This window comes from Sminthopsis crassicaudata, chromosome 4 (assembly GCF_048593235.1).
Source record: "Sminthopsis crassicaudata isolate SCR6 chromosome 4, ASM4859323v1, whole genome shotgun sequence".
In the NCBI taxonomy this organism is placed as follows: domain Eukaryota; kingdom Metazoa; phylum Chordata; class Mammalia; order Dasyuromorphia; family Dasyuridae; genus Sminthopsis; species Sminthopsis crassicaudata.
In genome coordinates, this window is record NC_133620.1 from 342,511,363 (window position 1) to 342,535,598 (window position 24,236).

General features: G+C 33.6%; 1 protein-coding gene across 2 annotated transcripts in view; it reads left to right on the top strand.

Annotated features, from left to right (window-relative positions):
* NSF (N-ethylmaleimide sensitive factor, vesicle fusing ATPase) overlaps positions 1-24,236 on the top strand; it is a 192,112-nt gene that overhangs the window by 73,309 nt on the left and 94,567 nt on the right. For both annotated transcript variants that reach the window (XM_074260997.1, XM_074260998.1), the window contains 4 exons: positions 10,641-10,840; positions 13,337-13,502; positions 14,263-14,337; positions 15,247-15,434. In XM_074260997.1, the coding sequence (XP_074117098.1) occupies positions 10,641-10,840; positions 13,337-13,502; positions 14,263-14,337; positions 15,247-15,434 (629 nt within the window). The remainder of the gene's footprint in view (positions 1-10,640; positions 10,841-13,336; positions 13,503-14,262; positions 14,338-15,246; positions 15,435-24,236) is intronic.

Below are 24,236 nucleotides of genomic sequence, written 5' to 3' on the forward strand. Positions count from 1 at the left end.
GCCCTCTCATGGGTGCCCCACCTCTAGTCCTCTCCCTTTCAGGTTTTTTTTTTTTCTTTTTTCTATATATCTTCCCTCATTAGATTATAATCCCTTTGAAAGTAGGAACTAGGTTTTTTATTGTTTGTAGCTGCAGCACTTAGGACAGTGCCTGGCGCATACATAGTAGGTGCTTAAAAAATGTTTATTGACTATTGTCTTCTGTGTTTTTTTCTCACTCATTTCACAGCTCTGAATATTTCTGTGCTGATTCTTCTCTTTCATATCCATTAACAGTGGACATTCCCTCAGTCTCGGTACTTGGTACTTTTGTTTGTTAACATTGTTACTGAACATTTTATCTGTTCGTATGTTTTCAACTACCATCAATAAAAAGGTAATTACTAAAATGTATAACTTCGCTTCTTACCCTCTCTAATTAAGTATTTATTCAATTAAAAGTTTTTGTTGATCTCCTATGTGTAAGTTCCATATTAAAAGTATTATGTATTTTATTAGATTATATCTCTAAATTTTTCCATTTTCTTTAATTGGGTATTCTGTAGTATATAAAACAACCAACTTGTTCTAAATTTATATCATTCAATTCAATGAATATTTATTAAACTTAATCATCTCCTATCAAAAGCAGATATTCTCAGCATTACACAATACTTTCTTCCTTAAAATTAAAGCCTTATATTGATTTTTATCTTTTGTCTCTCTGGTTCCCCAACTCCAGTCTCACTTCCCTGCCAATTTTTTTCTCAGTATCTTGATTCCTTTCCATTTCATAGTGCTCACAACCTTATACTTAGAGCATTACAGCAAGTTTCTTGTTTTTCTCTCATTTATTTCACCAAGCCATAGTTATTGAAAGAATGACCACTCTGAACACAAAATTAATTGGTTCTTCATTTTTTTTGCCTGATTATTAAAGAAATAGAAAGGTATGCAGTACCTGTTCTGAAGCAAGTTACCATCCATTATTGGTAAAATATCTCTGAGATTTTAAGAATATTTAGCAAATTAACTTCATAAGGATACAAATACCTGGTATTGTTTCTCTAAGAAGGTTTTTGTAGAGAAAATCCTTTGTAAATTGTAAATAGAAATGTACATTGTTATGCAAATGTGGAGATGAGACTAAAAATCTTAGTATGCATTTTAGGAAGTTTTCTTTGATGAGTTTTGAGGAGGAAAAAAAGGAGAAAAATGAATTGACCAAAAAAAAAAGTGGAGTGGACTTTCCAGGTAGGAGGAGGGAATAGGTAAATTGTGTAAAAGGCAAACCAATTTGTACTGGGGAATAAACAAAATTATAGAAAGGAATCAAAAAGAAAAGAAAGGGAAAACTTCAGACATTTAAAGTTCTAAAATTTTAAAAGGTACATGCTGCCAGGTGGCAGCAAGGCAGGACCTGCTATAGTGGATGTGTGATGTTTGTCATCAAGAATTTCTGAAATACCAGGCAACACCCTACAAGGGAGTGTAAAGGGTGGGAGTGTCAGCAAAGATTAGTTTGGAGAATTGGTACACATACCCCATCTTTAGTTCTAGACTATCTAATAAAATGATCTATATTAAATCAACAGCATTACTTGGATATAGACCAGTCAGGTGACAGATACCCTTATACAGCTGTTTGACCAGGTGGGATTTCATAAGACAATCCTGGGTGCTCAGAGCATCAGGAACTTTTTCACTATCTCACTTCAACATAAAATGCTCCTGGCATTTTAGAGTTAGAGTTCCTGCAAGTCTCTACTAGATAAAATGGTGCCTAGAGGCTGGTGATAAAAAGACCTGTCTGCTCAAGTAGGGTAGAGTTGCGATCTTGGTCTTTAATATTTCTTTTCCTTGCAGATTGATCAAAAAGAAGTATGCTACTTATACCAGACTAAAAGCTCAGGTGGCTAACAATTTTTATATCAGTGTTTCAAAGGAAAGGTGAGTTTAAGGAAGTTGTCTCCTAGAACAGGAATGAACAAACTAAAGCCTAAGAACCAAAAACAACCTATCCCCTCATTCTTGTTCAGCTGGGAGTTAAGAATGATTTTTGCATTTTAAAATGCAATAAAACTTTGTTTAAAAACATAAAAACTATTCTTAACTCATGAAGCACAATTGCACACCCTGCCATAATTTGCTGTCCCTGGTCTTTACTCTTGTCTAGAAGAGATTTATAAAGACTCTTGAGAACATATAAAACATGATTAGATCATAAAGGGTACACAAATGTAAGAGTTGGGTGGGCTTCATAACAAAATTAAGAGTAACCTAGAGTAGTTGGAACCAGTCTTCCTCTCAAGTAGGGAATTGGCATTGAAAAGGCTACTCTGGATTATGATTGTACTTTGTGCAGGTGCATGCATTACATAAGGCTCAGTATTCAAATCCATTTTTGTACATAAGGAAAACTATAAGCCTGTTTTGTTTGAATGTGTCTTGACTTGTCAGTAGCCTTTTGACAGGCTGTCTCATCTATGAACATGGTGGATCTGTCTGTGTTTCATCTAGTATCTGTGCTTGGGATTCCCCTTTAAGCATCAGTCATTATTCAAATTCCATTTCACACTTATCCTACCTAGCTCATGTTGTCCACAAAATGAATTTAGCACTCCTTATTCTGACACTAATTTGACAGAGATCACTTCTAATTTATTATCATCCTGCTCGTTCTTACATAAAATTAATGTTTGCCCCAATTTTTTCTCTTTTGGATGCTGAAAATTGACTGACAATTTTTTCTGAATAGAACTCCCCTAGATAACATCTCTTATGAAAACATAACAGATTTAATATTTTTCTACCAAAAAGAGGAGCTTAACAAATGCAGACTTGCTACTGTGTTTGTTTCTTTGAAAGATTACAAATAAGAAGCATTATACTTTTTATTGTAAAAGTGAGACATTGTTTTCTGTGAACTATTTAAAAGACAAGATCACACTTATCTGAAGCACTGGAATGTAGTAGATATTAAATAGTGGCACTTTCTCTAAAGGTGACAGGCATGTAGCATCATTATAGTGGATTAAGTCCCATTGGATACCAAGAGGATTAGACCCTCATAATTTTAAGCTGTGTGTAGGATGTGTTAACTAAAACATTTCATAATTCTCATCCTAGTGTTATATCCCCTATGTATCTAAATGGTGATATAGTTATATAATCGATATATGGCATTGCATTATGCAAAGTTATGCAATAAAAACCTCAGTGCCTATAAGAAAGATGGGACTAGAGACACAATACTTAAAACCTTCCTCAATGAGTTATATGTTTAACAAAGATAGGAATTTAATAAAAAATGATAGCATCATTTCACATATGTTAAATAGTTAATAAGATTAATATTACTGTAAGTAGTGTCAGATTCCAAAGCCATCAGTCTTGTATAGCCACAAGTTACTGCTTTCCTTTATCCCCAGTTCCCTTTGCCCCAGGAGCAAAGCTCAACCATAAAAGTAATAAAAGAGGAAATAGAAAAGGAAAGAAAATGAGCAAGAAACAGAAAAGAACCTTGACCATAGAAAGCTACTCTGGTGACAGGGCAGACTAAAACACAAACACAGACGAGGACAGAATCTCAAGCAGTGAGATAAATTGGTCTTGGGCCCAATAAGGTTCCTTGGAAATGTTTATAAAAGACTTTAAAAGGCAAATAAGAAAGGAAATGTGAGGTATGCACGAGAGAGTCAACAACTTAGAAAAGGAAAGAAAAAAATTGAAGAAAACAACTCCTTAAAAAATTATAATTGACCAAGAAAGATGAGTTAGAGTGAGAATGATTAGACTACAGACAAGGTTTAGGAGACATAAAGCATGCAGAAAGAAATATAGAAAGATGGATGGTATAGGAAGAAAAACAAATTTCTGAGTCATCAACTGAGGAAATAAAATATTCATGAGTGATAAGATGAGACCCAGGCTGTGACCAGCCTTATGAATGAATGGAATGAAGGGGCAGATGATGGAAGGTGAAAATATTGATGAGAAGCAGGAGTAATTGAAGAGACATCAAGACATAAATTGAAGCCCTCAAATGTAAGAATTAAGGTCAGGTTATAGAAGAAGACTATAATCTAGGTGATAAATACCTTAGGCAAGAAGGAGACTGAATGATAAGGCTAGTAGAGAACCAAGTTCTAGATAAAATAATATATCTACATAGAGTGAACTTCAGAGAGAGGAGTGGTTGTAAGTGTTAATGCAATAGGGAGGATCTGGGACGGTGATGAACAAGAAACTTGCCTTCTCTCCTCTATGTTTCAAAGTGTCTGTGAGACAAGTTGTTTCATCATTGGTAGCTGTGTGGCACAATGGAAAGAACAATAATACAACTTGAAGTCAGGAAGTTAGTTGTTTTCCAGTTGTATCCAATTCTTCCTGACCCCATTTGGGATTTTCTTGGCAAAGATACTAGAGTGCTTTACCATTTCCTTCAACCCATTTTTACAGATGAGGAAACTGAATGAAATAGAGTTAAGTAACTTGCCCAGGGTTATATAGCTAGTAAGTGTCTGAGGCCAGATGAATATTCCTAATTTCAAGCTCAGCATTCTATCCACTGAACCACCTAGCTGCTCCAAAAAGACTTGAGTTCAAATCCAGCCTCAGACATTTACTAGCTGTATGACTCTGGACAAATCACTTAACTGTTCTCTGCCTCAGCTTTTTGATCTGTAAAATGGAGATAATAATAGCACATATCTTGCAGGATTGTTGCAAGTATCAAGTAATATTTGAACTCATGTAGCATAGGTCCTGGCACATAGTAAGTTTATTAAGATAAACACTTGTTCCCTTTCATTGTTGCTTATAATAGGTATTATTAATACAATGATAACAACTACACATTTATGTAGTACTTTAAGATTTACAAGTCACTTTTCTAATATTTTATCCTTACAACAACTGTGGGAGGCAGGTACTATATTGTTTTGCTAATACCTTGAATAATAAGTATTATTGAAATTTATTTCTAAAATTGTGGCAAAAACAAAGTATTGCAAAAATTAATAATTACTAACATGTCCTTAAATGGATAACTTCCTCTATTCTTAAGTGAGTTATATTTGTGAATGTAGATACTTAGCTAGATACTTAATAGCCTAGGCAAAATTATTTCTCTAACGGACCTTGTTAAAGAACTTTGAGAGCTCTTGATTTCTAAACAGATATGTGTGTATACATTGCTATACCAGTATATAGCCTATACTCCAGCAAGAGCTTGGCTAAGCTGCTCATAGGAGATCTTTCAATAAAATTTAAATTTACCTCTTCTGTCTCCAGGGAATCTTTGAATCAGGTCAAAAGAAGATGAAAGGTACCTCTGCTTAGGCTGGCATATTGTATTAGTCTGAAATGTAATGCAGCTTTCCTGAATGGTATGGGAGACAGGGAGAAATTGAGCAAGGGAAACTGGATGAAGAATCTGGACAGTTTTATAGCTTCTCTTTAAGTAGGAGCTTCAGAGTATGGATTATCTTGTAAGAAATGTGAATTCCTAGATCATTTAATCATCTCAATATTCAAAATGTAAGTATAAGCTTAAATTCCAAAACCAAAATAAAAATAAATATTTTATTAGCTACCATTTGAGATTATTTCACCACCACACTTCAGTAGTATAGCTAATCAGAATGTACTATACTTCTGTCTATTATTAATAAAAACAAATTTGATAAGAAAATTAAACAAAGCAGTTTTGTGTTGGTTTCTTTTGAGGAAATAAATGTTCTGGTAGTGCATTTGACTATACCACAAACCTACTATATTTCTTAATTATATAGGTTAGAAAGGCAGGAGAAGAGATGGGAAGGGCTTGAAAATGAAGATGAAAAACTCAAACTTTATATGGAAGAAGCAGGAGAAACAAGTTGAGAACAAATGGAAAGAAATTATTTTGACTGCAGCAATTTGAATGGGGAGAGGAGGTTTGTACACAACCATTAATGTGGCTCAGGAATGCCCAAGACCTGAGAGAATATAAATGGGGCATCATTATCAATCATTGGTAAAAGTTAGTCTAATCCTAGTCTTAATTTTACTCACCTAGACTTGGTGCTGTTAAAAGATTAAGATAATCAATACTTTTAAATCGCTTATTTTCCTGAAATTTAAATTTGAAAGATTAAATAAGAATCCACATTTTAAGCAAGATTCCTTACTAAGATAGAAAACTGGTCATCTGAATGAGATTAATTGACTAATTTTCATGCTTTAACTGCCCATTTATAATATAACTTGTGGAATTCTTTAGTACTAACTTAAAATGTAAAGATAGTCTTCCTTTTTTAGCAGATCAGCTCCTTGAAAATGATAAAAATAAAGTCTCACTTTTATTATTTATTAATAAGGTAAATACTGTTATAAAGATAAATGTGAGGAATCGTCATACATGCTCACATTTATATAGTGCTTCATTTTCACATGGAGAGAAATGTGAAAGTCAGAAAAGTAGGGTTCCTTCTCGAATATGCCATTAAGTCACTGATAACATCATGGGCAAATTAAATTCTTCAGGTCTTAGTTTCTTCATCTATAAAATAAAGAAGTTGAATCTGAAGATTCCTAAAATTTTATGTGCCTATGATTTATTGTGATATGATGTATACCAAAGAGTATAGCTTTTTGACAGCCCAGCCCTGGTGCAAATTGTTGTTCTTTAAAACAAACAAACAAATAAAAAACCTACCTGTTTGGATTAAAAAACATTATGAAAGATACTAACAAAAATGAATATTGCCATATACAAAGAAGAATAAAAAAGGATGTTTGTATATGAAACTGTAAATCTATTGCACATAGACTGGATTTTTTAAGTTTTAAATTAAATAACAATAACATCCTGATCTCTTCATGCTGTAATAACCATATTTTGCTTTGATAGTACTTAAGTACTGGTACTTTTTCACATTTATATATATATTCTTGTACTAGATTTGGGTCTATAAATGTGTTGATTTAAGTGTTTCTCTTTTTTTCTTTTCATCCTTTATAATATCACAAAGCTAATTTATTTTTTTGAAGTTGCTATTTCAGTATTAACATGGTTTTTTCTTGTTTATTTTGCATTTCTCCAAGATATCTTAAAACATTTTGTATATATTTAAACTAGTCAATGAAAGTAATGAGCATTCACCCATGAATCAAAAGTTTTAACAAAAAAAAAAAAGATCTTTGTATATTTTAATGTGTGCTTATATGTTTGTACTATGTATATTTCTTTAAAAAAAATTTTGTATGGAGTTCATTGCATTCTCCATACAAAACCATGTATTGAAGGGCAAGGAGCTAGAAAGAAGTGGGAATATAAATGAAATTATTTCAGCATTTTAGTAACAAAACTATTCAAATGGAATCCAAAAATATTCTTTCTCCTACACCAAATTTGCCAACCATAAAATCCTAATGAATTTGGAAGGCTAAATTTTCATTATATCTTTGTGGGAAAAGTTCAGGATTCAATATCTGAAAACCAACTAAAAAAAATAAGAGTACAAGGAAATTAACTTAAGCACCAGCTATATACAAAGCATTGTTGCAAGTATCAAATAATATTTGTAAATCATGTAGCATAGGTCCTGGCACATAGTAAATTTATTAAGATAAAACACTTGTTCCCTTTCATTTTTGCTTATAATAGGTATTATTAATATAATGATAACAGCTACACTTTGTGTATGTACTACAAGTACAACAAGGCGCTGACAGACTTACAAGATTAAATAAAATCATTCCTGCCTGCATGGAGCCTAGAGTCTAATAGGGGAGCATAGAGAACCATAATGCAAAATAAAATACTAGAGATATAAAGAACATCCTATAAGAACTCCAAGAATAGAGCTGAAAGATCAGGAAAAGTTTCATAAATTATAGCTGTGTGAGGTAATTTAGTTAGCTCTACTGAAAAAATTAAGTGGATAGAGATTTGTTAGTGAAGGTAGAGAATATTCCGGTTGTGGGATGTGGCATTATCAAAAACACAGAATTGGGGAAGTGTTAGTCTGACTAAAGCATAAGATTTAAAAAGCTGGAAAGTGACCTTAATAATCATCTCTTCTAACCTCTCACCTTTTATAGATGAAGTAGATGTGGCTTGTCCAGGGTTACACAGATAGAAAATAGCACAACCAGTTCCCCCAACTCCAAACCTAGCAAAGCACTTTCTTCTACACTAGGACTTCTTAAATACTTTCTATTTGTGATCTCTTTTTGCCTGAGAAATTTTTACGTGATAGATATATATGTATATAAAATAAGCATACAAATCAAACATTTACTGATAATAAATTATAATTTCACAATTCCCACATTCGGTTATGAGACTCCCTTTGGGGTTGCAAATCACAGCTTAAGAAGCTGAGTTATATACCATCTTATTGCTCATATAGTACATGAAGGAGAAAAATATGAGGTAAAACAGGAAAGGTACCTTAAGAACCAGATTGTTAGCATATGATTGTCTAATGAGTAGTAGACTCTTAAGTGGTATGAGTTCTTAATAGGGAGCCAACACTGTGAGTTAGGAAAATCTTCTTAGGTGGGCCTCAAGTTGGCCCTTCTAGGGCATGTAAGAAGAGAGAAAATGGCATTCCAGTTTGGGGATAGTGATGATAAGATTTGAGAATCAATTAGGAGTGGGAAGAGGAAGTGGAACTTTAAAAGAAACTGCCAAGAACTGTGTAAAATCACAGAAGCTAAGGAAAGGAAAGAGGACGGTACTGATATAGGATGTCAAATGCTGTGGAGAAATTTAGGTGAATGAACATCAGCTCTAATCTTTCTAGTCCAAAAACACTTTGCATCTGGGAGAAAAACTTAAGGATGGGGATTATGTCCTTAAAGTATGACCCTGACATCCAGTGACTAAATTGTTCCTTGACATAAAAAAGAGACTACTTCTCTCCCTCCTATCAATTGAAAAGTGTAGGTTACACTCCTAAATTAGAATCTTGGAAATAGAATCTCTAGATAATCAGCTGAAAGCAAAAGTAAGGAGTCAAAACCCTTAGCTGTAGGAAAATTATTCAGGTAATTGCTTTAAAGAGCCAGATACACTTTCACTGGAGCTTTGTCTTCAGTTAAATATTTAATTTCTTATTCCTTCACTAGGAGTAAAGTTTCATTAAATACAAACATGTGGCCCATAGCTTTTACTTAAAGCTTACATTTTCAGTAGGTGGTACATACTAGAATAGTGGTAGAACCAGAAAAGAACTTAGATTTAAATGTACAACATTTTTTATTCCCTCCCAAAATACATTTTTGACAAAAACATTTATAATTTGTGACATTATTAGCACTTCTTTTTCCCTTTAGAGATATGAATTTTAAAAGTTTACATTCTAAGTTGGTTGGGAACACAGTACTTGTTTTATATTGGAGGTCAGTTAGAAATTATAATTGTGGTTACAGAAACTTGCTTTATGATCACCTTTTCAAGAAATGTGCTGTTCTGTAAAGTGAGGTAGATTTCTTTGTGTCTCTCCTTGAAGCACCAGGAATTACTTTGCAGTATGCTCCTTTTGTGAGGTGAAAGTAGAATAACTCCTTAAAACAAGGCTGAGTTAACTGTTAAACTGAAAGGAGGAGGGAAGAGTTCTACCTCTGTTACCAAATGACTGATGGTGGTTTTCTTGAAAAGTTGATCTGGCTATGAGCAAAAGGACTTCATGGGATCTGTTTGGTCATTCTGGATCTTATGGAGTAAGTCTATCAGGAACTGTGCTGTGTGGTTCATTAAATAATAATGGTAGCATGAGGCTTTTCAGGTGTTTATTGGTGCTTGCCCCCAAAATAAGCAAATTCCCCTAGAGTGGAGCTTTGACTTCTACTGTGTTACTATTAGAGAAGTCATTTGTCTGAGAAATGGTCACCCTTTCAAGTGTGCACTATTCACTGTACATTGGCATTAATTTAGACAGTTTGGGAAGCTACAAACTAACTTGCCTAGTTTTCTTCATAGGACATTATGAGAATAATGTCCTTTCTAGGAGATGGGAATTTAAGAGGCCTGAATTTTGAGTCATTTGCCAAGCAGAGTGAACTTGTGCAAAACTTTACTTTTATAGACCCTAGTTTTGCTCATCTGCATGATGAAGAGGTTGGATTAGATGACCTCTGAGTTTCCTTCTAATTTGTATATTTCATGGTTTTGTATGGAGGAGCCATTCTTGTGAAATGCCTTACAACAATTCACTTAGCTATATTCTAATTTCAAATAGTTGAGTGATTGAGCAATCTTTTTCTTTTACAATTAGGTTAAATGTCTTAGCTAAATTGTCTAAAGCATAATTATCCTCTTCTTACTTTGAAAGATAATAAAAATAGGCATTTAGACTATACTGGCATTTTCATGGGTAGAATTGTGTGCTCTGTACACCAAAATGAGGAAACTATTTTATAGTTTCACTCATAGGCATGAGTGTTTTGTAAGATTAATATTTAAATTTTCCTTACAATAAGTGTTTGTAATGTTTTTTTTTCCTCGATAACATTTGTTTTCTGTACAAGAACATGTTAAATAATATTGCTTAACCTGATGTGAGGTTGAAGGGGAAAGAAAAATATGTTTCAATATGTGGTGAATGTTCAATACATGTTCCTCTTGAATTTTAATCCATTGATCTGGGACTTTACTTCTTTTCCTTTAGGTTGCAAACATGTAAAAGGTATTCTGTTATATGGGCCCCCGGGCTGTGGTAAGACCCTTTTGGCTCGACAGATTGGCAAAATGCTGAATGCAAGAGAACCCAAAGTCGTCAACGGGCCAGAAATTCTTAACAAATATGTTGGAGAATCAGAGGCGAATATCCGTAAACTCTTTGCTGATGCTGAAGAAGAGCAGAGGAGGGTAATGTAAACATAAAATAATAGGAATTATTATTACAAAATTAATAAAAAGCTTAAATTGTGACTTAGAATGTAAAGAAAAATTAAGATATTATGGGAAAAATATTATTTTATATTATTTATAGTTTGATATAGCACACAAATATTTATTTTGTCCATAATTTACAGATAGTTTTATCTATTATTCAGTAAGGGTATTTCCATTATATGAAGAAATAGGTATTCATGTCCTTGACCACTGAACAGTCACAATCCAAACACAGATGATTACATGTGAGTAAAGGTGTCACAGAGATACATTGTGGTTTGGTACTTTACTGGCCTGAATATATATACCCTTTAAAATATGAAAAATCTAGCTTATGAGGATGTCTATACACATACATGTTTATATACGTATACATTTATATATGTATACATATTGAACATGAAAGTTCCAACACTGCCTTATTTTCACCTACTTCTGAACTTACCTTTGTTCTCTACTTTGTATTTGTTTTTTTTACACATTTCCACATTAGTTATATTGTGAAAGAAGCAGCAGAACAAAAAAGAAAAGCCACAAAAAAGAAAAAAGCAACAAAAAAAATATTTACTTTGTATTTTAAATAATTCATTGATTCTCCTTTTCTGCTATCACTGTCACTCCTCACTATCCCCTTTGATATTTCCCCCACCCAAAAAATCCTCTCTTATAATAAATTAGTGTAGTCTTGCAAAACATACATTGCCCACATCTCAAAATGTAGCTTCATTTTGTAATTCTAGTCTTTTACCTCTCTCTGAGGAAGTCTTCAAAAGTTATAATTGATCATTGCATTGATAAGAATTCTTAAATTTCTCTACAGTTGTTTCTCTTTACTATGCTATAGTCAAATTATGTAAAATATCCTCTTGGTTCAACACACTTTATTCCACATTGATTAGTACAAACCCAACTATGTTTTTCTGTCCTTTTCATTATTCTTATAGTATAGTAATATTCCATTATATTTATATATCATTATTTGTAAATCTGTTCCACAATTGATGAGTGCCACTTTCTTTCCAGTTCTTTGTTACAATAGAAAAGTGATAGTATAAGTTTTTTAAATCATATGGGTCCTGGTAAAGGATTTTTATATAAAAATTAATCATAAGCATTCTTTTTAGATACAACTTCTCTCATCCTATACACTCAGAAATAGCTCAACATACCCAGCTACTGACTCCATGCAGTAGATTGGGGGTAGGGGAATGTTAACAGAATAAAGAAAAGCATCACCTCTGTGATTCTTGACAGTCTAGGCTGAAGGAGATGAAGAATCACAAATAGGTCATCCTGGCTAAATATAGAACAGTCTCTTCAGAAGGCTGTTGCCAGGGGCTGAATAGCATCAGATTTGTTTCTATGGGAAAAGATTTTTCAGATGGCAAGAAGAGAGCTAGAAGCCAGTGGATTGAACAGGATAGTCTTATAAGGATTTAAACCCTTCAGAAATGGCTTTATTGATGATTTAACTATATTAATCTGTGAACATTAATTTTGACATCTTCCTAAGCTAATTCCTAATGTGTTGTCATAAGTACTGTTTTTGTGAACTTGCCTTTTGGAGTAACACACCTGTAAAAATAGAAGTTACATTGACTTCTTGGAAGAAGCATTCTGATGACAAGTCATAAGATTAGCAGGGTACTGAAAAGGTCATAATTGTAATGAATTATATTCACAGCAGATTGCCAGGGTGATAGTTTATTTGAACATAGTGTTCTCATTGTCTTTGGCTTCACGGTATACCCAGATAATTTTTGAGGTTGGATTGAGAAGGAAGCCATAATTCTAGTGGTAACATAAAGCATATTGAAAGAAAAAAATTAGACATACCTCCTTTTTTTTGTGATGTGCAAAATATACAATATTGATGAAAGACAATGATATTTTTCTCTGCTTTTATGAACATAACTTTTAGTGTTAACTTAGGAAAGTTTTTAATTTGTAGAAATTTTAAATTAAGTTTCCTCTGTAACAAATACAGAATTCTCACTGAGCATTTCAGAGCTCCCTATAAGCTAGATCTACTCTGGCATTATTCTATAATATATATAAACATACCCCACATTTGTTAGTAAAATCTATTAGTCATCTATGGATCCCAACTGTCTCTGAACCTTCACTCAAGTGGTTCCACATATCTTTTTCCATTAAATTAAGTCTCTTCCATCCATTTAATTTTAGTTAATATTCCATATAATTATTCATAGTAATCTGAGACAACCCTAAATCCCATTACATTTATCCAGTCCCTGTAATGCCCTTATTTAAATTTTTGCTTTAAAAAAATTTTATATTGATTAAAATAGTTATGTTTCCTTTCTTCTTTAGATTGTTAGCTACCTAAGGGTAGTGTATACTAAGATTGCTTATTACATGTCTATCAGCAGTCAAGAGAGTAGATTGGTTACTTTTGTAATATTTAAGTGATAATGTATAACTTGGATTTTTTTTCTACCCCAAAAGCTTGGAGCTAACAGTGGTTTGCATATCATCATTTTTGATGAAATTGATGCCATCTGCAAGCAGAGAGGGAGCATGGCTGGAAGTACAGGAGTTCATGACACTGTTGTCAACCAACTGTTGTCAAAAATTGATGGTGTAGAGCAACTAAACAACATCTTAGTCATTGGTATGTTAAAAAAATCTTATAAAAACATACATTGGGTAGGCTATAAATTGAGATGGTGAGTGTGTGTGTGTGTGTGTGTGTGTGTCTATGTGTAAATAAAATAATCTACATTTGTTTAAAAGTTTAAAAGTGCTAAACATCCTTGAAAACTTTAGTGATTTTGTTGATGTCTAATCTTAATGGGAATATAAGGAATGGAAATTTAGTTCTGGGTAGAATTGTATATTTAAGCAAGTAGCCACCCTTAGGACTGATTTGTATAGTTTTAAGGGAGATGATTAAAGGGAGATGATAGAACAAACCTTTTCTGGGAACACTTGAAACATTGAAAAAGTCTTAAGTGAAAAATAGAAGATCAAAATAATAATAATGGTGCATTGGCTTCCACAGCATATAGTAAAAGGGTAAGGTATTCCATGTACTTGCTCTGAAATGAGTAGAGGCCCTAGAATTCTAGCACTATTAGTTTAGAAATTGCTTTGTGGAATTAAATGGAATTAATTGTGGGGTGTAGAATTGGTTATAAGCGTCTCTAGATTTCTGCTATTGGTTCTCTGTGGGTTGTATCACTATTTTAAACTGTAATCACTTGACAGAGTGCTCAAGACTTAAAATTTTTAGTTGACATTTGTAAAACATATCTTTCACTTTTCAGGAGACTATATAGTTCTTAAGGCATTAGAAAAAGAATCTGTATGTTAACTTCAACTTCACATCTCTGATAACTTATCTGTACATTTATTTTAACTTATGTACCCAGGAATGACCAACAGACCTGATCTGATAGATGAGGCTCTTCTGCGACCTGGTAGACTGGAGGTTAAAATGGAAATAGGTAGGTAGACCCATCTTTAATGATTGGTTTCTAGATCATTAGTAGTAGCAATTTTGTATTCTCTATTGCTTAATATGTTAATAGGAGCTGCATCTTATGAGAAGATGTGCTTATATGCTTCTAATAGTCAAAAGAAAAGATGTATATTAGGACCACTCCATTGATAATGAACTACTTCCCTATGTATGTGATTTGTGTGTGTTGAAACTTTTGATTTTGTTGCTTTAGGGAATTCCTGATGAAGAAAGTATCTCTGCTAGTGTAAATCATCTTAGTTGCCTGGATCACTTAAATGTTGTGTCCTGCTTTTTAGAGCCACCAAATTGGGGTGACAAAATATACCATGGTTTCTAGAGCCCCCACACTGGAGTGATTAAAATATACTATCTTAGTGGAGAAGTAATGTGGCAGGACAAAAAGATAAGTTTTCTTATCTATAAAATGAGAGGATGGTGAGAAAAATAGAGTCCATTTATTACAAGGTCTTTTTCCCTTTTATACTCTCATACCCTTAAGTAACAAAAACATTGGACATGAGCCCAGCATATACTGGGCACATGGGACCACATAAACAACTTGCTATTGTATGTAGTTTGCCACTGCTATCACTCTGCTTCAATCACAACACAGGTTGTCACTGCCCCTGACTTCTCAGGAAGGTCGAGAGCCCTTAGGGGAGATGGGGAGCCGAACCAGACATTGTCAGCAGTTCCTCTAGGCTGAAGGGTCTTATACCTCACCCAGAGTTCCCCCCACTGTTTGTGGCCCTTTACACTTAAATATTAAGTAACTTCCCGTAAGTCATAGAACTCATGTGGATCAGATCTGGGGCTTAACCAGGCCTTTCTATCTCTGTGGATAGTTTTCTATCTATTGTGTTTCTCTTACTCAATCGTTTTCAATTTTCAGGTTTGCCAGATGAAAAAGGTCGGCTACAGATCCTTCACATCCATACAGCAAGGATGAGAGGACATCAGCTATTAGCTGCAGATGTGGATATTAAGGAACTGGCTGTGGAGACCAAGAACTTCAGTGGTGCTGAATTAGAGGGTCTGGTTCGAGCTGCACAGTCCACTGCAATGAATAGACATATCAAGGTCAGTAACTTCAACAGCAGGGGCCTTACAAAAGTATTAGGTCCCTTGGGGAATAATGATGCCAATTGCATTTTGATCCCTGTTTGAGGTAGAAATTAGTGGGTATAGAGGGAGCTTAAGTTTTATAAGTATATTTTGTAGGACAAAGAAATGGTAGTCTTACTCTGGCCAGATTATGTCTGGATGTCACATTTTTGAAAAGATGTTGACACACCACAGGGCAACCAGGATGGTGAGAGGACTGTTAGCCATGCCAGGCTTAGTTTGGTCAAGGAGCTGGAATTGTTTAGTTTCAATAAGAGAAGACATGAGGAGTATGATAGCTGTCTTCAAGTGTTAGAAGGTTTATCATGTAAAAGAAAACTTAGATTTGTTCTGCTCAGCCTTAAGGGGAAAAACTAGGAGACATGGCTGTAACTTTAAGATGCAAATTTCACTCAAGGCAAGGAATGACCACTTAATAATTAAACAGTACAGAAGTATGAGCTACTTCCTTGGATAGTGTATTTTTATCATTAGCAGTATTCAGAAAGAGGCTGCATGACCACTAATCAGAGATCTTGTAGAGAGAAATCCCCCTCATCTATGGATTGGGCTAAATGACCTCTTGGTCTTTTCAGCTCTTGAGATTATATGATTTATGATCTTTAGATTTAAAGCACTAGTTCAGGAACCTGATCCCCAGTCCCAAGAGGAGGATATAAAGAACTTAAAATATAATATTAGATTAGGAGTTAGACTTAATGAAAATGTAAGTTTTGTTGTCACCTGCAACTAGGTGATAATGAAAATTTTCAATTAAATTTTCATATCAGTATTAAGGGAAAGTAGAGTAGAAAAGCTGAGGACTTAATTATGTAGAATACTAATGACAAAGAACTCAGCTAGAGTAATCTGCACAGGCTATTTCTTTCTATTTAACTAAAAATTACAAATTACATGTTCAATAAATTTTTTTTTCCTGGACATCATTTAGGTTAATCCCTATGCTGAAAATTAATAGTGGAGGGGAATTAAAAAATATAATGATAGATGGAGAGCATTTAGATCTAGAATGACTAATAAATTTTCATACTGCATATATTTATTTTTATCCACAATGAGAGAGAAAAGCATGCTTTTGTGCTGGACTGGAAAGAAAGATTTGAACACTTAGGTTTAAATCCCAATTCTGATATTGAAGTATAACTTTGGGTAAGTTGCTTTTAACTTTCTGGACCTCAGTTTTCTTATCTGTCAAATGAGAGAATTATACTAGATCATCTTTAAAAAGATCTAAAGTCTTAAGTCACCTATCAGTAATACCCAAGTGGCAGGCAGAATTAGGATGAGGGGTGACAGCCACAACTGAACCATTATGAATAACATTGTAATCTTCTAACATAATAAAAAATTGGGGTGTTTCTTGAGACATAATAGTTTCTGTTCTTGAATGCCAGGGGAAATAATTTTTAAATGTATTGGAGATACTTTTTTGTTACAGATAAATTCTGGGGTTTTGAAGGCTTCTAACATTTAGTAATCCTAGGCAAATCACTTAGCTCCTATATGACTTGTACATGTAGCACTTGTCTAAGTCATGGATGGGCTTTAATAATCACTACAACTGGCTTCAGTGAAATAAAAGATCATTGAAAGCTCACTTGTGTATTTGTCATATCAATATTTGTAATACACTATTTTAATACCAGCAGTATAATATTTAATTACTTAACAAAATTTCTATTTTTAAATCAGGTATACCAAACATTTTGGACAGTTTATAGATAAAAGTGAATTCTACTTTGAGCTTTGGGATCCCACTCATTTTCTCACATCTAAATTGTCTTATTGTAAATGGAGAAATAGAGAGGAGACCTTGAAAGCCATCCTTTTCCTATTACATCAAAGGTTCTTAGCCTTTATTGTTATGAACCCCTTTGGCAGTTTGGGAAAGCTTATAGACCTAATCTCAGAAGACTGTTTTTGAATGAATAAAATACAAAAGAAATAAGTTATATTGGAAAACAGTTATCAAAAAATGTTTTTAAATACCAAATTCATGGATACCAGAGAAAGAATTCATGCACTAATTGACTTCCTTCCCTCCCCTTTTTAAAAATAGTTTTTATTTACCAGATATATGCATGGGTAATTTTACAACATTGACAATTGCCAAACCTTTTGTTCCAATTTTTCCCCTCCTTCCCCCTCCCAAGATGGCAGGTCGACCAATACATGTTAAATATTTTAGAGTATAAATTAAATACAATGTATGTATAGATGACCAAACAGTTGTTTTGCAGAACAAAAAGAATCAGACTTTGAAATAGTATACAATTAGCCTGTGAAGGAAATCCAAAATGCAGGCGGACAAAAATAGAGGGATTGCAAATTCTATGTAGTGGTTCATAGTCATCTTCCAGAGTTCTTTCTCTGGGTGTAGCTGGTTCAGTTCATTACTGCTCTATTGGAACTGATTTGATTCATCTCATTGTTGAAGAGGGCCACACCCATCAGAATTGATCATCATATAGTATTGTTGTTGAAGTATATAATGATCTCCTGGTCCTGCTCATTTCATTCAGCATCAGTTCATATAAGTTTCTCAGGCCTTTCTGAAATCATCCTGTTGGTCATTTCTTACAGAACAATAATATTCCATAACATTCATATACCACAATTTATTCAGCCATTCTCCAGTTGATGGGCATCCACTTAGTTTCCAATTTCTAGCCACTACAAAAAGAGCTGCCACAAACATTCTTGCACATACAGGTCCCTTTCCCTTCTTTAAGATCTCTTTGCTTCCCCCCTTTTAGAAAAATTATGAATGTAATAGTCCTCATAAGCACAAGCATTTCAGAATACAAAGAATAAAAAAGAGAAACATAACCGTGGCTTTTTTTTTTTTGGCCTATAAAATGATTTGTGGTTTCATTCATAGCCACTAAGACATGTCACATTCATTAAACAGTTATTGTTTTTAATCAAACCTAACAGTTTCAGTTTTTTCTTTGTTTATCCTGAATTTTTATTAGTTATAATCCTGTTCTAAAAATATCCAAGGTAACTTATTTGTTGTCATTAAAGAACATGCCTTTTATTAGGCACATATTGAATGTGGTTTTATTAACATTACCTTTTTGAGCTGATGACATTAACAGCTGTGGAACTGTTTTTCAGTACCTGAACTTGCTGTTGTAGCATTGATCTTTCTTCTGAGTTATATGTTTCCCCCCAGTTTTATTAGCATTTTATTACTGTAATTTTAATGATCATTTTAGATATAGGTTTTATTATTAATGTTCATTATAGTTGATAGCTGTATTGTTTTTAAATAGCAAATGAATATACTAAAATTGGCTTGCCAACACATTTTGTTCAACATTATTGCTTATAAATTTATATATAGTAATAATAGCTTTTTATTTCTCAAAATACGTGTAAAGATAATTTTTAACATTTCATCCTTGCAAAACTTTGTGTTCCAAATTTTTCTCCCTTCCTCCTGATCTCTCGCTTCCCCTAGATAGCAAGCAATCCAATTAAACATGTGTAATTCTTCTAAACATATTTCCACATTTATCATGCTGCACAAGAAAAATCAGATCAAAAAGGGGAAAAAATGAGGGGGGAAAAAACAAAAAGCAAGCAAACAAAAAAATGAATAAATTATATTGTAATCCACATTCAGTCCCTAAAGTTCTTTCAGGATATGGATGGCTTTCTTCATCACAAGTCTATTGGAATTGGCCTGAATCACCACATTGTGAATGTGAAAAGAGCCATCTCTCTCACAGTTGATCATCACATAATCTTATTGTTGCTGTGCACAATGTTCTCTTGGTTTTACTCTCTTCACTTAGCAGTTCATATAAGTCTCTCCAGGCCTCTCTGAAACTTGCTGATCATTTCTTATAGAACAATAGTACTTTATTACATTCATATATCATAACTTATTCAGCCATTCTTCAACTTATGGGCATACGCTTAGTTTCCAGTTCCTTCCCATTACAAAAACTATAAACATTTTTTCACATTTGTGTCTTTTCCCCTTTTTTATGATCTCTTTGGGATACAGACCCAATAAAAACACTGCTGGATCAAAGAGTTTGATACCCCTTTGGGCAGAGTTCCAAATTGTTCTCCAAATGGTTGGATCAGTTCACAACTCCACCAAGAACGTCATTAGTATCTCAGTTTTCCCACATCCTCTCCAACATTCATCATTATCTTTTCCTGTCATCTTAGCCAATCTGAGAGATGTGAAGTGGTACCTCAGAGTTGTCTTAATTTGCATTTCTCTGATCGATAGTGATTTGGAGCATTTTTTCATGTGACTATAAGGGTCTTTAATTTCTTCTTCAGATAATTTTCTGTTCATATCCTTTGACCATTTATTAATTGGAGAATGATTTGTAGTCTTATAAAAATATTTTTTCACAGTTTTCTGCTTCCTTTCTAATTTTGGCTGCATTGGTTTCATTTATACAATATTTTTTAAATTTAATATAATTTAAATTACCTGTTTTGTATTTCATAATGTTGTGTAGTTCTTTGGCCATAAATTCCTTCCTTCTCCACTGCTCTGAGAGGTAGTCTATTTCTCGTTCTCCTAATTTGTTTACACTATCACTCTTTACATCTAAATCATAATCCATTCCAATCTTATCTTGGTATAGGGGTTAGGTGTTGCAAAATGCCTCATTTCTGTCACACTATTTTCCAATTTTCCTAGAATTTGGGATTAACAAACACTAGATTATTATAGTTATTGGCTATTGTGTTTTGTGTACCTAACCTATTCCACTGATCCACTTCTTATCTTAATTCTTAGCCAGTACCAAATGGTTTTGATGACTGCTGCTTATAAAATAAATATTTTTAAGAATTTATTTTTCCAAACTAGACTATTGTGACGATGGAGGTGGCTAGAATCTGAAAGAAGTGTCTCCAAACTAGGAAATTCGTTTTGTTCATCTGACACTACTCCTGGGGGAGAGTGTGGGAGGGGCCTTTTCTGCATTTTTCTTAGGCAGTATGTTTTCAAATACCTAATTAGAAGCCGGAAGAGTCATATTTTGCTCCCAGAGATTTCCTCCTGGCTCCCAGAATTCCAATGAGTTTTCCTGACTGATCATTTTTGGGCATTTAGAATGGAGCCTTGAGACCAGTCCCAGTCAGCTGCCACTTCAACAGCATTCTGTGCCTTTCCCCCCCCTCCCCCCAAAAAAAAAAAAAAAAAAAAGGACAGGATTTTTGGAGGAAACTAATCATTGAAAATTGAAAAAGGGAATGGATTTTTGATTTGAAGGTGGGGACAAAAAAGGGGGTTAGCTAGGTGGTAACACAAATAGAGAAGACTTCAGGCCCCCAGATTTTAAGTTCCTCTTCCTCTTCCATTCTCAGCCAAGGCCTTTCTACAGATCGAAGGAATAATAAAGTCCAAACAATGGGCATTTTCTTTCCTTTTAAGCAAAGATTGTCCAAACAGAAACCCCAGGTTTTTCAGTGCTCTTTACCTAAGAATCTGGGAACAATTTGGCCCACTATCTCATTTCTTTCTCTTCTAATATCAGGGATACTTTTAAATAGTGGTTTTAATTTTTTTTTTGGCCATTTTTCTCATTCTAGCATCATTCAGGGATAACTCACCATTCTTCACATGGAAATTAAATATAAGAGAAAAGAAAAATACTATTTCGTTGGTTTCTGCTTCAAAACTTTTTTTTTTTTTTTTTTTTTTTTTTGCGTGTCTTCTTGAATGCCTCTATTTTTTTCCCCTTTGGGAGATGAGAGGTGCTAATGCCATTTCTTTTTCATGACTTCAAATAAAAAAGAAATGAGACCAGGTTGGACTGTGGCAGATTGATGCAGTAGAGTGGTTTTGAGCTGTAGCTTGTTGGTGAATTTCATTTTCTCTCTTTGAATTCCTGTTTGGTTACCTGGCTTCCAATGGAGGTGAACTTCCCAACTATACTTGAAGATTCCATCTAGACTCTGTGATCATGGTTACTTGAAATGAAATTTATCTGGGGTTGGTTGATGAATGGTAGAGTTTGCAATGTCTCAAGGCAATAGGATGTGTATTATTAAATTGTAGATATTATTAGTACAGTAAATTTACGCTGATAACTTTATTTTGTATAATTTTTATCTTTTTTTTTTTTTTGGTTAATATTTTTCCTTTCCATTTCCTCTTCCCCTTTTTGGTTTATCTCCTACCTGACCTTGTTCTTTCCTACCTCCCTTTCCGTAAAAGCTTTCTCCTATTCTTCCCACCTCCCCCAAGTGTTTCAGTAAATTTTTTTTTCAGGTGCCTAAATATTGCAAGTATGAATGCTTTTTTTTTTTTGATTTGTATTTTATTATGATTTACACAAACAGCTGGTTTGTGAACTGTATTACTCCTGATATCTTTAAAATATTGTGGGTGTTTTAATAAATTTTATTTTTATTTTTTGCACTCAAAAAAAAAAAAAGAATTTATTTTTCCAGGAGAAGCAATATGATAAGTTAAACTGGCTTCAGAATCAGGAAAACACTTAGATTCAAGTCCTTTTTCTCTGACCCTGGGAAATTCATTTAACCTCTCTAGGCAACTCTTTAGGACTTTGTAAGTTGCAGAACCAGTATTCTGCATTGTTAGCAGGAATTTCATCATTGGGAATTTCCAAAACCAATGAAATCCCAGATCCATTCCTTCCCTACCTTGTCTTTATCTCTCCTTGTTTATGTCTCCTTTCTTTTTTCCTCTTTCTTCCTTCTCCTATTTATCTCTCTTTATGTTCCATAAAGAAATCAATTGCTTTTTCTTAATTGTTCTATCATTAACCTCTCTCAATTGAAAGATGTGCATTTCCTCTAGTTAAAGCTTCCATTTGCCATAGGTCTGTAGTTGGATCTTTACTTTGTACTAGCTGCCTTTTTAAACTTTTATATTCTCTTCCAAATCTATACCAATTTTTTTTTGGAAGAGTAGGCATATGGCTTCATGTCATCTATGCTGAACAAGTGTTTGAAGCAGTTCTTGGGTCTCATTTTATAGAGCATGAACTGGGAGCATGAACTGTTAATACATATAAAATTCTGAATACCATGTTTTTAATGAGAATTTATTTACTAATACCCACATATTTATGGGAAAGTAACATAACCAAATATATCATAAACTTTTATAATACATGTATATGTATACACACACAATTATAACCACCAACCCCACTACCACACACACACACACACACACACACAAAGCCCTAAGCCATGAAAATAGAATTCCTAACTGTATTGGCAATTTGACTACCCCCACAGGATTTCCAGATTGAAAGAAAGATGTTGTAATTTTTGTTGTTGTTGAATTTGGATTATTAAGGTCACTTGGTCGTCCTTAATTTAAGAGGATTGATAAGGACTATGAAATGTCAGATTAAAAAGGTTATGAAGTTTATGAGTGACCATTTGATATTTGATAGTGTTGAAATACAAGTTTTATTAACTACTACAGGTGTAACTTGAAAGATACAGCCCTTCTTCTGTATTCTTTAGCTGCTATAAATATAACGTGGGAAAATTGGGTCTTTAAAATCCTGTATTATAGGACTTAAGTTCCACCTCCCAGCCATGTGACCAGGAACAAGTCCCATTAACTTATCAGGGCTCCAGGTATTTCTCTATAATCCTAAGAAACAGAGGAGGTACTGATCTACATCTAACTGCACTTAAGGGAAACTAGTTCCTTACTGATACAGTCATAACTCTGGACAAGTACTCCTACTCCCAGCTCATTGTTAATGATTTTTCTTGATAAACTTGTTTTAAGGAATGGATGTGAGGGGTGTGTGTGTGTGTGTGTGTGTGTGTGTGTGTGTGTGTGTGTGTGTGTTAGTAGTAGTTGTAATAGTAGTAGTGGTAGAAAGATAGATGTATGCTAAAGGATAGATTTTTTTTTTAACATCATATAAACATTCTTTTAGGCATTGATTAATTTGGTCCATAAGTTCTTAATCATGACTTAAAGGGGAATTCCAATCTAGCCCCAGTCCAAGTTATCATCTTTATGGTGGACTCTAAAGTTTTATTGCACATCTAAGTGGATTAAGGCAAATTAAATTTTCCTTCAAATTCTTATAAGTATAAAACAAAATGCAAATTGTCATCAATGACACAGAACAATAGAAGAAAAGCCTCATTAAAGCTAATAGAATGCAATGAATAATCTATGATAATTTTGTTTAATTCAAATGAATTTCGTTACCCAAGAAAAAGCATTTTGCTATTTTGGTTGTCATTACTGCAGCAAGATACTTGATTTTTTTTTTCATTTAAAATTACTAAAAAAAAGTTATGTATAAATTTTTTTTTTCAGAAGAGGTGATATTCATTTAATAATAGGCATCAATAGGATTTACTTAACAAAGAGATTAATTTTACAACCAGCTTTGTATAAGCAAATTTACTCTTTAAAGTGTGGGATATGAATGTCTTGTTCTCTTTATGTTAAGAGAGATCTCTTTTCATAGTGGAGAATCTTTTTATATTTATTTTGGCCTAGAAAACTCATTGCTGCTGTTGCTGCTACTTTGAGAGACCCTTATCAACAGTAGTGTAGGTAGTATATATTTCTTCTTTTCTAGAAAGCAAGTGTGTATGAAATTATTCATTTAGCTCCCAAGTATTAATTGTAAGAAATAGGACCTTTGGAACTAGTTGTGTAGATGGCGCTACACACAATCCAGTGAGGATGATAACAAACTGAAATTGTGGCTCTGTTCTAGGTTTACTATAAGCACCCTAAACCTCATCTCCACAGTTTCTGTA